General features: G+C 38.1%; 1 protein-coding gene across 1 annotated transcript in view; it reads left to right on the forward strand.

Annotated features, from left to right (window-relative positions):
- Window positions 1-15,567, forward strand: part of LOC130929727 (leukocyte cell-derived chemotaxin 1-like) — a 39,530-nt gene that overhangs the window by 10,020 nt on the left and 13,943 nt on the right. The window contains exon 6 of the mRNA XM_057857150.1: window positions 9,952-10,102. Within this exon, the coding sequence (XP_057713133.1) occupies window positions 9,952-10,102 (151 nt within the window). The remainder of the gene's footprint in view (window positions 1-9,951; window positions 10,103-15,567) is intronic.

A 15,567-nucleotide genomic window follows, 5' to 3' on the forward strand; every position in this document is an offset into this window, starting at 1 on the left:
GTGTGATGTCTTCAGGTCATCAAACTTAATCTTCAATATTTAACTATTATATCCTCACAGCTACAAATTGATCTTGAATAGGGCTGCAGCCAGGGCCGGCGCTAGCTATTTTGGTGCCCTAGGCATAAATGCTTTGTGGTGCTCCCCGGTGCCCCCCATCCATCAATACAACACAAAACATTCAGGGATTATATGGTGAAATATTGTTTTGAACCATGGTACAAACATTTTCTAAATTAATTATAGTATTATGCAGGCCCATATTTAAAACACAGATACATGAAAACTTTAATACTATACCGTCATAGACATGGACTGATAGAGCACTATATAAACATTCTGGACATAATGTGGAAACAATGACTTTGAAAGGGGAAATCTACATAGCTTTAAGATTGTTTTTTTTTCTAATTAGTTTCACCAGTAGATGTCGCTCTTGGCTTCTGAACCTCTTGAAAATGACTACATAAAACCACTACCGGTATGTCTCGTAACATTCCATAATTTAATTTTCATTGTGCAATGAATTTGCAAGTCACATCATTTCCACCACAGCGTTTTGTCGTGGTTTTTTTTTTTTTGATAAACTGCGGTGATCATAACCCGATTTCTGGAGTTAGCAGATTATTCAAGTGGTCATGTAAAGAGCATGATCCGCTATCCTTTAACTGATAAACACCGCTATTTTACATCTCGGAGCATGTGTACAAATGGAAAAACGGATGTCGCTAGAGAGGCCTTAGGGACGCCAAACTTAGGGTGACCATATTTTGATTTCCAAAAAAGAGGACACTCGTCCCGGCCTCGACATACTTGAATTTTACTCGAAGATCACTCAAAGATGCGTATACCTCCCACTTTTTTTACTCAACAGGCTTTATTCTTCCTAAAAAAATAATCAAACAATTAAAAAAAAAAAAAAGAAAGAAAGAATAATTATTAAAAAAAATAATATAATGCAGACTCGTGGAAATGTAGTCCAGTTAATACACACACACAGTTGGCTATGTGCCAACTCAACATTTTTTTAAATTACGATCACGACAATTGTCGTTGACAAAATGTTATTCCCACTCAATTTTTATTCTCATACAATGTTCTAAATTGTACGCAAACAATAACTGAAGTAAACTGACAAGCGATTCAACCAGCATGTTTCCAAACGCAGCAGTTCAAATTCAAAACTACATTGCCAATAATGCCTAGCGCAGCTGAGCTCACTGATTGCTACCCTATTAGCGAATACGGGAGCCGAGGCAAAATCAGACTTTGCTATAAAAGTTTACTACCATCGGCAGCGCAAAGATGCGACAACAAACGGGATTTTACAGATTACACCAGTACAAATCTCCGACAGAAGTCAACAGTTGCCATTATATACGTATTTATCGTAAAAAAACAAAACTCATAAGCAACACAGCTATTTAGCTATACTAGCATTCAACCACTAACTAATGCAGAACAATTACAAGACTCATACAATATACTGCATCTCGGTGTACACATATAACCCTATGTACAACAGAAGACACGTGATCGACATTAACAGGAGACACTTACAGAAAGGTGTATGGAGCCACGTCTTTTAGAACTTCTTATTGAACTCCTTACTGTAGTTTGAGCTCTCGCCAAACTGTCAGTAGATGGTGGTAATTCCCCATGAAACAAAGGGTGAACTGCTACCAAAAAAGAAGAAGAAGATCTACTCCTTCTCCCGCCCCTACTAGTAGGAGCAACGTCAACACAGGCAAGCGCTGCCCCCGAGCGGCCGGAGGAATTCTCTTCAAGTTGGTCCCGTAAAAAAAAATCATAAAAAACCGGACATTTTTATTAATTTATAAAACCCGCCCGGACAACGAGGATACTGCGTGAAAGTAGGACTTGTTCGGGCAAAAGAGGACGTTTGGTCACCCTAGCCAAACTGATTCGCTTTCAGCCAATGGGCCTACTCTGCAGTTAGCGAGCTTGTGTAACGCAATCGGCACACTCGCATTTTGAAGAGGTTCAGTGGAACAACTTCAAGCAAGCATGGGTTTTTGGTAGACATGGAGGAAGGCCTATGCTGAGACCAAGAGTTTTACGTCATGTACTTGGAAAGAAATCGAACTATTGACTTAACATGTAAACCAGGTTTTTCCTGATTATCACATCACTGAAGTGCACGTAAATGCGTCACATCTCATTATTGTCATTGCCTGGTTATTCCCAGTTATCAGATTATTGTAGTCATGTAAACGTAGCTGATAATAAATAAACAATTGTTTAAAAAAAAAAAAAAAAAAACATTCTTACCTGCAAGTGATGCGCGGGCATCATCTCGCTGCTTTTTCCTCTTCCTTTTTTCCGCCCCCGACTGTTGTTGTCTTTTCGATGACATTTCCTTTCAAGAATGAACTTCTGCCAAATTTGCGACTGAAGCATAATGGAGCAAACCACTAGGGAATTGGGGGGGGGGGGGGGGGCAGAGCCGAGAATATGTTCCAATCCAAGGTAAAATCAGTTTTACATTACCAAAAACACATCGATACGAGTCATTGACAACAGTCTGTCTCGCGCTATCCATGTTGAATAAACTCCGCTCTCCTCGTATGTTTACTTCCGCGCGCAAGTCCCTCCTCCTGCCCCTGTCATTTTACTAACGTCACGTCTGCCCGTCGCTGATTGGTCCACTCCGCTGTCTGTTTGCTGTGGCTTGCTCTGCCCTGGAAATTGTATCCGCTAAATGGTGGCCAGACTCAATAGCTGGAACAGCGGTGAGTCTGGTGTACCAGGCAAGGACCGCACAGGAGATTCTTTTTTTGTGTAAATAATGAGCCTATTGTAGTGGACCGTGTGGGTTGCTGTGGGCACACTCTTTGTGGTAGACAAAAACTCAGCAGACTTGTGCTCTTTTGGGCAAAGCCGTCCCGACTCTTGATTGAACCGCCAACAACTCACTTCCTCCCTCTCTTTTTTTCTCGTCTCCCGCGCTTGCGCACGTCATCAACATGAGACACATTTAACCGTTACACTATGTTACTTATATTTGTATTACTTGCATTTACCAGTTATAAGTTTTATTTTAAATACTATATATTGTTGTTATTATTACAATTACTATTTTTTAGGATTTTTTACAAACTTGATTTTTTTTTTTGTGCCCCTTCAGGCAGAGTTGGTGCCCTACGCGCAGTGCGTTTTATGCGTATGCGGAGCGCCGTGTCTGTCTGCAGTTATCGATTATTTTATTAGTCAATTAATTGATTAACTACCGTAATTTTTCCGAATATAAGGCGCACTCGTGTATAATGCCACCCCAAATTTACTTGTAAAATCTAGGGAAAATTATTGTACCCGTTTATAATGCGCACCCTAATTTTACCACCAATAAATAGAAGAATACAAGAAAACAGAGCTCGTGTACAGATACAGAAATGTCATTTTACTGACTGGTGAAACACAGCACAAGCATAGCACATTGGTAGTTCAAAACATTACCATAAACTGACAATAGTTACGGTAATAATATGATTTGACAACTTCTCCAACTTACCAGAATCTAGGAGAAAACAAAACAGATGTGACTTTTCTTTTAAAGGCTGCTGTATAACTTGCTTTTTTCATCATGATGAATAAATGTTTCTTCGATGGATTGATACGATAAAATGAAAGTGAGAACACAAGTCGGAAATCCGTGAGAGCTCATCGCTGTTAACACGACAGTAACAATAGGAACTATTGTTATTTGAGTTTGAGTTTCCCGAGGGACAGATATAGTTGACGGACACAGGAAGTCTGTGTGCTTTCGTTTGTTATGGTCCGAGTTGCGGAGCTGCAATAAACGTTGACTCAAATGAGTTCAAGAAACTAAATTTTGTGCTTTATGAAGAGTGAAAAAAGCAGAATTTAACACAGCCGAAATCATTTGGCCGATGAGAGTGAAGTATTACCGAAACAAAATGGTGACGTCACGTACTGTAATGGTCGGCAACGGGTTGCAGCATACGTTTCTTCAACACAACGTGGTTGTGTCAAAAAAAAAAAAAAAATCGGTTTATATATATATATATATATATATATATATATATATATATATATATATATATATATATATATATATATATGTATATATATGTATATATACATATATATATATACACAGTGGGGAGAACAAGTATTTGATACACTGCCAATGGGTTTTCCCATTGGCAGTGTATCAAATACTTGTTCTCCCCACTGTATATATGTGATATATATATATATATATTTCTGTCTCCATCCATGTACCTGTTTATAATGCGCACCATGATTTTACAAGTTGATTTGTGGGGAAAAAAGTGCGTTATTTTCTGGAAATTACGGTAGTTAGGTCAAATAATCGAGTAATCGGATAAGGAACATTAAAAAAGTAGAATACCTGAGCTGAGCCTCAAATGGTATAAAAAAATAATGAATGAGGGTCTAAGTACAACAAAAGAATTGGCTAACTTACATAGCAAAAGTCCGCTAGCTTAAATGTTATAAAATTCTAACTTTTTTTTTTTTTTACATTGCTCTTAGCAAATGGTTCAAACACAGATTCCCACAAAAAAAAAAAAAAAAAAAAAAAAACGGCTAAATATACCAATAAACTAAATTACGAATGCAAAAAAAAAAAAAAAACATTAGTTCAAACAAAAAGCTTATGTTGGTCTTAACAGGGAGCAGCTGGATTCAGCTATGTGAAATGAGTTACACTGCTGGCCAAAAGTATTGGCACCCCTGCAATTCTGTCAGATAGTGCTCAATTTCTCCCAGAAAATGATTGCAATTACAAATGCTTTGGTAGTAATACCTTCATTTATTTTGCTTGCAATGAAAAAAACACAAGAGAATGGAAAAAAATTAAATCATTATCATTTTACACAAAAAAATGCATTTTACACTCAAAAAAGTCAAAAATGGGCCCGACAAAAGTATTGGCACCCTTTGAAAAATCATGTGATGCTTCTCTAATTTGTGTAATTAAAAGCACCTGTTACTTACCTGTGGAACATAACAGGTTATGGCAATAACTAAATCACACTTGCAGCCAGTTAAGATGGATTAAAGTTAAATCAACCTCTGTCCTGTGTCCTTGTGTGTACCACATTGAGCATGGAGAAAAGAAAGAAGACCAAAGAACTGTCTGAGGATTTGAGAAGCCTACATGTCCATCTCCAAAGACCTGAATGTTCCTGTGTCTACCGTAAGCAGTGTCATCAATAAGTGTAAAGCCCATGGCACTGTGGCTAACCTCCCTACATGTGGACGGAAAAGAAAAATTGACGAGAGATTTCAACGAAAGATTGTGGATAAATAACCTCGACTAACGTCTAAACAAGTTCAAGCTATCCTGCAGTCCGAGGGTACAATAGTGTCAACCTGTACTATCCGTCGGCGTCTGAATGAAAAGGGACTCTATGTTAGGATGCCCTGGAAGACCCCACTTCTGGCCCAGAGACATAAAAAAGCCAGGCTGGAGTTTGCCAAAACATACCTGAGAAAGCCAAAAACGTTTTGGAAGAATGTTCTCTGGTTGGATGAGACAAAAGTAGAGCGTTTTGAGAAAAGGAATCAACATAGAGTTTACAGGAAAAAAAAAACGAGGCCTTCAAAGAAAATAACACGGTCCCCACAGTCAAACATGGCGGAGGTTCCCTGATGTTTTGGGGTTGCTTTGCTGCCTCTGTCACTGGACTGCTTGACCGTGTGCATGGAATTGTGACATCTGAAGACTACCAACAAATTTTGCAGCATAATGTGAGGCCCAGTGTTAGAAAGCTGGGTGTCCCTCAGAGGTCATGGGTCTTCCAGCAGGGCAATGACCCAAAACACACTTCAAAAAGCATTAGAAAATGGTTTGAGAGAAAGCACTGGAGACTTCTAAAGTGGCAATGAGTCCAGACCTGAATTCCATAGATCACCTGTGGAGAGACCTGAAAATGGCAGTTTGGAGAAGGCACCATTCAAATCTCAGAGACCTGGAGCAGTTGGCCAATGAAGAATGGTTTAAATTTCCAGCAACACATTGTAAGAAACTCATCGATGGATACCGGAAGCGGTTGTTCGCAGTTATTTTATCTAAAGGTTGTGCTACCAAGTGTTAGGCTGAGGGTGCCAATACTTTTGTCCAGCCCATTTTTGTAGTTTTGTGTAAAATATAGGGCTGTCAAACTATTAAAATTTTTAATCGAGTTAATGACAGCTTAAAAATTAATTAATCGTAATTAATCGCAATTCAAACCATCTATGAAATATGCCATATTTTTCTGTAAATTATTGTTGGAATGGAAAGATAAGGCACAAGACGGATATATACATTCAACGTGCTGTACATAAGTACTGTGTTTGTTTATTATAACAATAAATCAACAAGATGGCATTAACATTAACATTCTGTTAAAGCGATCCACGGATAGAAAGAATTGTAGTTCTCAAAAGATAAATGTTAGTAGAAGTTATATAAATTTTATATTAAAACCCCTCTTAATGTTTTCGTTTTGATAAAATTTGTAAAATTTTCAATCAAAAAATAAACTAGTAGCTCGCCATTGTTGATGTTAATAATTACACAATGATCATAGTGCTTAAACTAGACATGTCCAAAGTCCGGCCAAATGCGGCCCGTGGTCAAATTTCATCCGGCCCCAAGCCTCTGTCATAAAATCAATAACGTCTGGCCCGCACACAGACTTAATAAATTGGTCAGCAGTACTGCAACCAACATATGAAGTACCTTACACACGAAATGCTGCTCCTCATTTACCCACCAAAAGGCAGCAGCTCTTTAAGCAACATTACCACGTGTGACCCATTACTTCCATTTTCTAAAATGGCGACAATCAACAAAAAAAGAAAGTTGGCTGTGACGGCCGACGCTTCAATGATAGGAGGACATTGGACTATTTCTTCACTAAATACGCAACAACTGTGTCTGCCTCATTTGCAAAGAGACAGTCGCTGTTTTCAAAGATTTCAATGTGAGGCGATATTACCAAACAAGACACGCTGACATGTACGACAAGATTCCAGGGAAGATACGCAGCGAGAAATTTAAGCAACTTGAAGCTAGTTTAATTTGACAGCAGCAGTATTTCACAAGAGTCCGAGAGTCAAAAGAGAACGCCAAAAAGGCTAGTTGCGAGATTGTTGAAATTATTCATTAAAAAAATAAAAAATAAAGCAAATGTGACACACTGAATGGTTTGCTAAAATTTGCTTAAATATACTGTTCTACGTAAAGGACGTCAGCCAAACCCATAAAATCAGTCGCACCCAAGCGCCAGCAGAGGGCGACAAAAAACACAAGTAACAAGTGGACATGACACTGTGCTGTTATTTTAATCTGTTTGAGCGGGTCATGAGCTTTAATTGCGTCAAATATTTTAACGTGATTAATTTTAAAAATTAATTACCGCCCGTTAACGCGATAATTTTGACAGCCCTAGTAAAATCATAATTAATAATTTCAATCTCTTTTGTGTTTTTTTCATTGCAAGCAAAATAAACGAAGATATTACTAGCAAAGCATTTGTAATTGCAATCATTTTCTGGGAGAAATTGAGCATTATCTGGCAGAATTGCAGGAATGCCAATAGGGTTGTTCCGATCTGGTTTTTTTGCTCCCGATCCGATCCCGATCGTTTTAGTTTGAGTATCTGCTGATCCTGATATTTCCCGATCCGATTGCTTTTTTTTTGCTCCCGAGTACATAAGTACTGTATTTGTTTATTATGTCAATAAATCCTCAAGATGGCATTTACATTATTAACATTCTTTCTGTGAGAGGGATCCACGGATAGAAAGACTTGTGACTTTGTGTATTGTAACTAAATATTGCCATCTAGTGTATTTGTTGAGCTTTCAGTAAATGATACTGCAGGCATGCCCCGATGCATGATGGGAAGTGAAACCATTATGGATAGAAAGACTTGTGACTTTGTGTATTGTAACTAAATATTGCCATCTAGTGTATTTGTTGAGCTTTCAGTAAATGATACTGCAGGCATGCCCCAATGCATGATGGGAGTGGAACCATGATGGGAAGTAAAACCATGACTGTGCGTCGTGCTATCAGTGCATATAGCTTCTCTGCTTTGGAAAATAACTTAAAGTGTAAAGACAAAGATCTATTGCCACCTTGCTTTCCTGCAATGCTTCCCATGATATTTCTAATCATAGGGAGCGGGATTGCAAGGTATTAGCCAATTGAAGAAAGGCTTCAAAGGCTGCCAAAGTTCTCTGTACTCATATTGCGCTGCCTTTTATCTCTCTCTAATGGTAAAACGGTGTCATTACAGCTTAAGCGTGATAAATGAGTGAGAGAATCGTGCAGCGGAGATAATATTTGTGTGTAAAATTTTAATGTGACACATTTTTTTAGAAATTAATTGCCGCCATTAATGGGATATTTTGATAACCCCACATTAAGCCTAAACTAAAGACTCTGGATGAGTGTAATATATCATGTCTGTAACAGTAAATACAATAAGAAAACGATTTAATTAAAAAATATATATATTAAAAAAAGGGCATGGCCGATATTTTTTTGCCGATTCCGATACTTTGAAAATGACGTGATCGGACCCGGTCGATCGGCATCCCGATCGATCAGGACATCTCTAAATGCCAATACTTCTGGCCAGCAGTGTATGTCATATTCATCGTTGCCACTAGAGCGCAGTGTAGCCACCCAATTCAACGTAACTAAATGCAAACACTTTCAAAACAAACCATTTCCACGCCACGCAAAATTTCATTCGCATCTTTTTTCTAATCAATTCGAGTTCATCGATTAATCGTTGCAGCACTACTCTTGAATTAATTTAATGAGCATAGTAAGGGGAAGATTAAATTCATCCCACAGTTTTGACAATTGTTCAGTATTTGGTCAGAGATCACAGAAATGCAGCCCGTCTCCTTCAGTTCTACATATTGACTAATAGAACAAAGTGTACTGGATTTTGTAGTGAAAGAACAAAGAAGTCTTCACTCTGTATATTGTATGCACATGCACATATTGCGCGTGCACACACACAAACGTCGCTGTGATTGTTCAACTGAAGCTGTTTGATAATTAAATCATTTAATTCCCCATAAGCTTCACATCCACATAAATCCACATCACCAGAATTGCCTTCATAAACACACACACACTCTCACACAGACTTAAGTCATTACCACGCAAGGCTGTTCTTATTGCCTTTCTCTGCGTCATAAACGATCATTTATTTCACATTTGTGCTTTTGTGCTTGATTGTGTTACCGTCTCTCTTTGCGTTCTCAATGATCGTTTTCTTTCATGTGTGTGTGTAAACAGGGAGCTGTTCTAATGGTTGCTGCAGGGTGGTCATTTACTATAATTTAGAGTGATGGCATAGTGCATATGGGTTAGACACACACGCATGCACGCACACCCCCAACACACACAACCCAGCCGGAGAATGGGTCAGATAAGTCTTATCAGATGTGCAGTGGAGATGGACCCCAGCCTTTTATTTTCCCCTCTAGCAAGTCATTTGTGCTAGACAAAGTAAATGACAGAAATAGGTCTGTGAGGTTCGATCCCCAGCAAAAAAAATGCCCCAGAGTAAAAAAAATACAATTGGACTGACGGGATGTAAATAAAGTATGTTTTGCAGTCTATAAACCTCATTTGTTTATTTGCTGCTCATTTTCCACAAACCTGAAAATTAAAGCCATTCAATCCTTTCCCTCCCTGCAGATACTGATGAGTTCTGACATCGCGTATGTAGCAGAATGTAGTGCAAATAGGATCGGCAGACTAAAGCCTCAGGGGTCCCTTGCTTGATTTGTTTTTGTTCTGGAGGGGCTAGAATGCTCATAAAAAAGGCTAACGCGATAAATCACGTGAAGTTTGAAGCGTTCCGCAGCCTGTTACGGTGGTGCGCATGTGTAAAGGCTCTTTTGTCTCCCAACTGTTCTTAAAAGGATGATGAGGTGATGCCAGCCAAATTTGAAGATGACCTTGTATGGGTGGCTTCTGGTGCGCCTCTTTCCGACTCCACGTTTCTCAGCAACAAGATCAAGGATTTGTGTGGAGATCTGCCAATCTTCTGGCTACGTCCCACCTACACTACTAGTAAGCAAATTACCAGCTCATGCTATACATGTTATTGATAATGCACATGTTAAACCATATGGTCAAACAATTTTGGAAAATCCAGCCTTCAAACCTATAGGAATTGACATGATTAGATATTTTCAGCTATCTCAACAAAGATAGAAACATGCAGACCATGGGCACATTCGTGTGCATGTGTGGTAAATGACCCAAATACGCCCACTTGTTTTGACAGGCAGCCAAACACACTAATGCGAATTGAAAACACTCGCAAGGAACGTATGCTAATACTGAACTAATTGATGGTGAACAGCCAACCCAAGCTGGAGTCAGCTGGAGTGTAACGCTGCTTCCCTGTAAATTCAAGCCTGGAAAAAATGTTTACTGCCACTCAACCACCAGCAGATGACATCCAGTTTTTTAGTCTGCATAAGAAGTTTCTGGGAGAAAACAAACTTTTTTAATTAACTCTAACAATTGTTCGACTTTTGATCACTAAAGAATTAAAATAGGCAGAATGAAATTTCGTGAGAAAACAGTCTATTATTTCTAGAGCTGTCCTCGATCAGATCACGTGATCGGAAATCGGGCCGATCTCGTTATTTCTCAGAGGATCGGAATGGGGTAAAAAAGATGGGGTTTTAAAAAAGTATTGATTGATTTTTAATTTTAAACTTTTAAGGGCTACAACACAACAAATTACAGTGATCCCTTGCTATATCGCGCTTCGTGCCCTCAATCTATTGTGGCTTTTTTCAATTTAAAAAATTAATAAATTAGGGGTGTCAAACGATTAAAATTTTTAATCGAGTTAATTACAGCTTAAGAATTAATTAATCGTAATTAATCGCAATTAATCGCAATTCAAACCATCTATAAAATATGCCATATTTTTCTGTAAATTATTGTTGGAATGGAAAGATAAGACACAAGATGGATATATCCATTCAACATACGGTACATAAGCACTGTATTTGTTTATTATAACAATAAATCAACAAGATGGCATTACCATTATTAACATTCTGTTAAAGCGATCCATGGATAGAAAGACTTGTAGTTCTTAAAAGATAAATGTTAGTACAAGTTATAGAAGTTTTATATTAAAACCCCTCTTCATGTTTTCATTTTAATAAAATTTTGCAAAATTTTCAATCAAAAAATAAACTAGTAGCACGCCATTGTTGATATCAATCATTATTTACACAATGCTCATGGGTGCTGAAGCCTATAAAATCAGTCGCACCCAAGCGCCAGCAGAGGGAGCCAAAACTCCGAAAAACACAAGTACACATTTCACTGTGCTGTCATTTTAATCTGTTTGAGCGGGGCATTTGTGCGTTAATTGCGTTAACGCGATAATTTTGACAGCCCTACAGTATTTTATTTGAAAATTATGATATATGCATGTATACTACGCATGTGACGGTATGATAACCTTAAGCCAAAATATCACGGTATCACGGAATTGCAATTACAGCTCTAAAATGTGTTACTTTGAGATGTCTGGGTTTAAAAAAAATAAAATAACTATATAACAGATTTTTTATTTTTCAAAACATAAACATATTAGTAAATTGGAACATACTGTAAGTATAATGTTAAAATAAAACACTCAGGTGACTTGAAGTTCCCCTCTGAGACCCCCAATTTGGCCAAATTTTAAAATTGTCCTATATGCAGGGGTGAAAGTGGCTAGGATTTGTTGCCGGAACTCCCCGACACAAAAGCCGCCACGTAGCCAGGTTTTTTTTTTTTTTTGGGTGGGGGTGGGGGGTGTCAAACCTCTTCAACTACTGAAATGCAAAAAAGACTGTTTTAGCACAGTTGTTTCTATAACTCATACAAAAACTGATTTTGATTCAAAATTGTATTTTTTCAATTATTTGCTAAATAACAGTTAACAAAAACAGCAATCACCCTAACCTTCATCTCCTAATTTTTATTTTCACTCATTTCCTCACATACTAAATGCCAAATCTCAATTTTAACTACTTAAGAACATAGGATGTATATAAAAATTGCAGTTAATGTAAAGATTTACTTTTTTTTTTTTTTTTTTTAAAAGAAAGATATAAGTAACATACATTTAGGAAAAATAAGTACAAATGTTTTATCTTCTTGTAGATAAAATGCATGTGTGGCAGCTTTGCATTTTTTTCTACATAGCGTTTTGTCAATCAAAGCACCGTGTACTGGAAGAGCATTCCGGCCCTGAATCTTATACTGGAACAGCATTCTAGCCCTGAATCTTATACTGGAACTGCGTTCTAGCCCTGAATCTTATACCAGAACTGCGTTCCTGACCGTTCTGGCCCACTTTCACCTCTGCCTATATGCATGTGTGATATATCATTGGAAAGCTTAAAATCTCAATTTTCTGGGGGAAGAAAAATTTTGAACTGGAGGGCATGTCGAAAAAAAACCCAAAAACCTTTAAACAGCAAAACCCTAACTGGAGGTGAGAGCACGCGAGAGCAAAGTTAAAGACGCCACGATTTTAGCGAGATATTATCGTGTACTTACCTCTTTTCGATCCAAAAACTCCATTTAGCATGTATTACCGAGTGTCAAGACACAGCTGTGAATGGCCAGAGCCGCATTTTTGGGGGATTTCATGGGTGAAACATTGTAATCTAACAAGGGTCACCATGCAGAAATCGCAGACATGACATCAAGGAGTAGTCGAGATTTTCTTTTTTATATATCGGTATTTACCCTTTTAAACTTTTTTTTCAGTTTGTTTGGATTGATTATTTATCATCTAACATATCGGTGAAAATGCGACAGTAATGAAAAAAATACAAATAAGCGATAGTTATGAGACAGATATCCGTGACTTCAACTGGGACCGTGTGCTTTGGTCAGATAAGACCAAGATTGAGCTTTTTGGAACCAAACACTCTAAGTGGGTCTAGCGTGCCACGAAAGATGCGCATTCTGAAAAGCACCTCATACCCACTGTGAAGTATGGGGGTGGGTCAGTGATCCTGTGGGGCTGTTTCGCTTCCAAAGGCCCTGGGAACCTTGTTAGGGTGCATGGCATCATGAATGCTTTGAAATAACAGGACATTTTAAATCAAAATCTGCTTCCCTCTGCCCGAAAGCTGAAGTTGGGTCGTCACTGGGTCTTTCAGCAAGACAATGACCCAAAACATATGGCCAAATCTACAAAGAAATGGTTCACCAGACACAAAATCAAGCTCCTCCCATGGCCATCTCAGTCCCGAGACCTTGTTTTGTTGGCAAAAGGGGGTTGTACAAAGTATTAACACCAGGGGTGCTAATAATTGTGACACACATTATTTGATGTCAAATAATTTTTTCTTTATGTGGGATTTTTTCCCCACTGAATAAATGCTCTTGTATTGAAGGTTGGATTTTTCTCTTTTTTTCCCATTAAGGTCCCATATTATTTAAATTTAAAAATATATATATTAGAAGCTAAAAAACACATCTTTTTCAGGGGTGCCAATAATTATGGAGGGCACTGTATATATTCTAATTTATAAAATTAAAATAAATGCAGTCCTTTAGGTGAGCCTAAACAAACAGCCACAGTTCAACATTACTACCATCAGAACAAAAATAATTGGATTATTTTCCATAATAAGCAAATGTGTATGACACGTATGTTTACATTATACACACACTTTCTTTCTCAACACAGACAGTTGGCAGAGAGAAAAAAATCACCACGTTTTACCACCGCTAGACACACCAAACACGCTGAGTTAACTCTCGTAACTGGTGGAACACGTTCATGACAGCGTTTACTAACCTTTTTTTTGTATAAATGCGAAATCATATTGGAGGTATTGCCTCTTCGGCAGCACCCTCCGCAAACATGTTTCACATGTCGGTTGGCCCTCCTCCTCTAAACCATCTGCAACTTTTTTGTAGCCAAAGTATTCCCATACCAGCGATTTCGTTTTCTTCGATGGGGGAAAAAATTCAGGAGTTTCACCTCCTCCAGCCATCGTGTAGCACAGCTGACTTGCTGACTCTGAGCAACAACCGGTGGGGGAGGGTTGAGACTTACAGCTGCAAGCGAGGGATTTCTCCATGCATTTTTTGGGACATGAAAAATAAATAATACTTTAGGGACGGTATGACTGAAAATTTTTGCGGTTTTCAAACCTTGACGTTTTCATACCACGGTATACCTTGAAATCGGTAACAAATTTAAATATTAATTATTATAACTTTAATAGGAATAAAACGAAGGGTTTCTTTTTCTTGTTTTGTTTGGCAAAAAGTAAACCCAGAGAGCATACGTATTGCCAGCCACCACCCCCTAATCCCCGTATTTTCATTAAATGGTTTGATCTTCCCTTCCTTCGATCAGACCGGGAGCAGCGATGCACATTTAGACCAGTCAGTGACTCGGAGTGCACAGTACTGCAGAAATGTTTTCAAAACAAAAATCGGGTTTTCAAAAGAGGAAAGAAAAATAAGCAAAACAGGAGATGGGTAGAAAAGGCCAACAGGATGTGACAAAGTACTTCACAAAGGAAAGTTGGTGTCTTGTGTCAGTGTAGTACTGAAAATTAACCTGTTATCTTAGCTCCGAAGCGAGGTCCCAGCTTACTTCTTAAGAAATATGGGATTTTCCCGGCCTCAATGAGCGACATTCACATATTCGAAAACAAGAATTCCAAATAATGACGGCATTTTTTGGCATCCAACACATGTTGAAACTGAAAGTTGGTGTGGAAATTTTCTTTTTTAAAATCGGCTTGAATCCCAGTTTGTCAAGAATCTATTGAATTTAGTTTGTCATCAATTGAATTTAGTTTGTTAACAAAGGACCTCGCTTCAGAGCTGTAGCCTATAGTGGAGATCGCGAGTTTCCAGATGAGTCTAAGCCTACTCCATAATGAAATACTGTAATTGTTTGCTAGCTAGTGTTTGCTCCACTTTTAGCTTACATTTAATCAGTACAGCAAGCAAACCCTTAGCAATCTCTTCATACTAAAACAGTTGTATACTGTATACTAGAGATGTCTAGATACTACAGACGTGATCGGACCCGATCGATCGGATGCCGATCGATCGGGTCCGATCACGTCATTTTCAAAGTATCAGAATCGGCAAAAAAATATCGGCCATGCCGTTTTTTAATATATATTTTTTAATTAAATCATTTTCTAATTGTATTTAACGTTACAAACATAATATGCTACACTCATCCAGAGTCTTTAGTTTAGGCCTAAGGTAAGGTTATCAAATTCATCCCGATAACGGCGGTAATTAATTTTTAAAACATTTATCACGTTAAAATATTTAACGCAATTAATGCATGCGCTGCACGACCCACTCACGCATTGTCGCGCTCAATCTGTAATGGCGCCGTTTTACCTACATAGAGAGATAAAATGCAGCGTAAAAAGAGTAGAGTGAATTTTGGCAGCCTTTGGAGCCTTTTTTTAACTGGCTAAAGCCTTACAATCCCTCTCCCTACGATTAGAAATATCATGGGA

The sequence above is a fragment of the Corythoichthys intestinalis genome, chromosome 14, assembly GCF_030265065.1.
Source record: "Corythoichthys intestinalis isolate RoL2023-P3 chromosome 14, ASM3026506v1, whole genome shotgun sequence".
NCBI classification, from domain to species: domain Eukaryota; kingdom Metazoa; phylum Chordata; class Actinopteri; order Syngnathiformes; family Syngnathidae; genus Corythoichthys; species Corythoichthys intestinalis.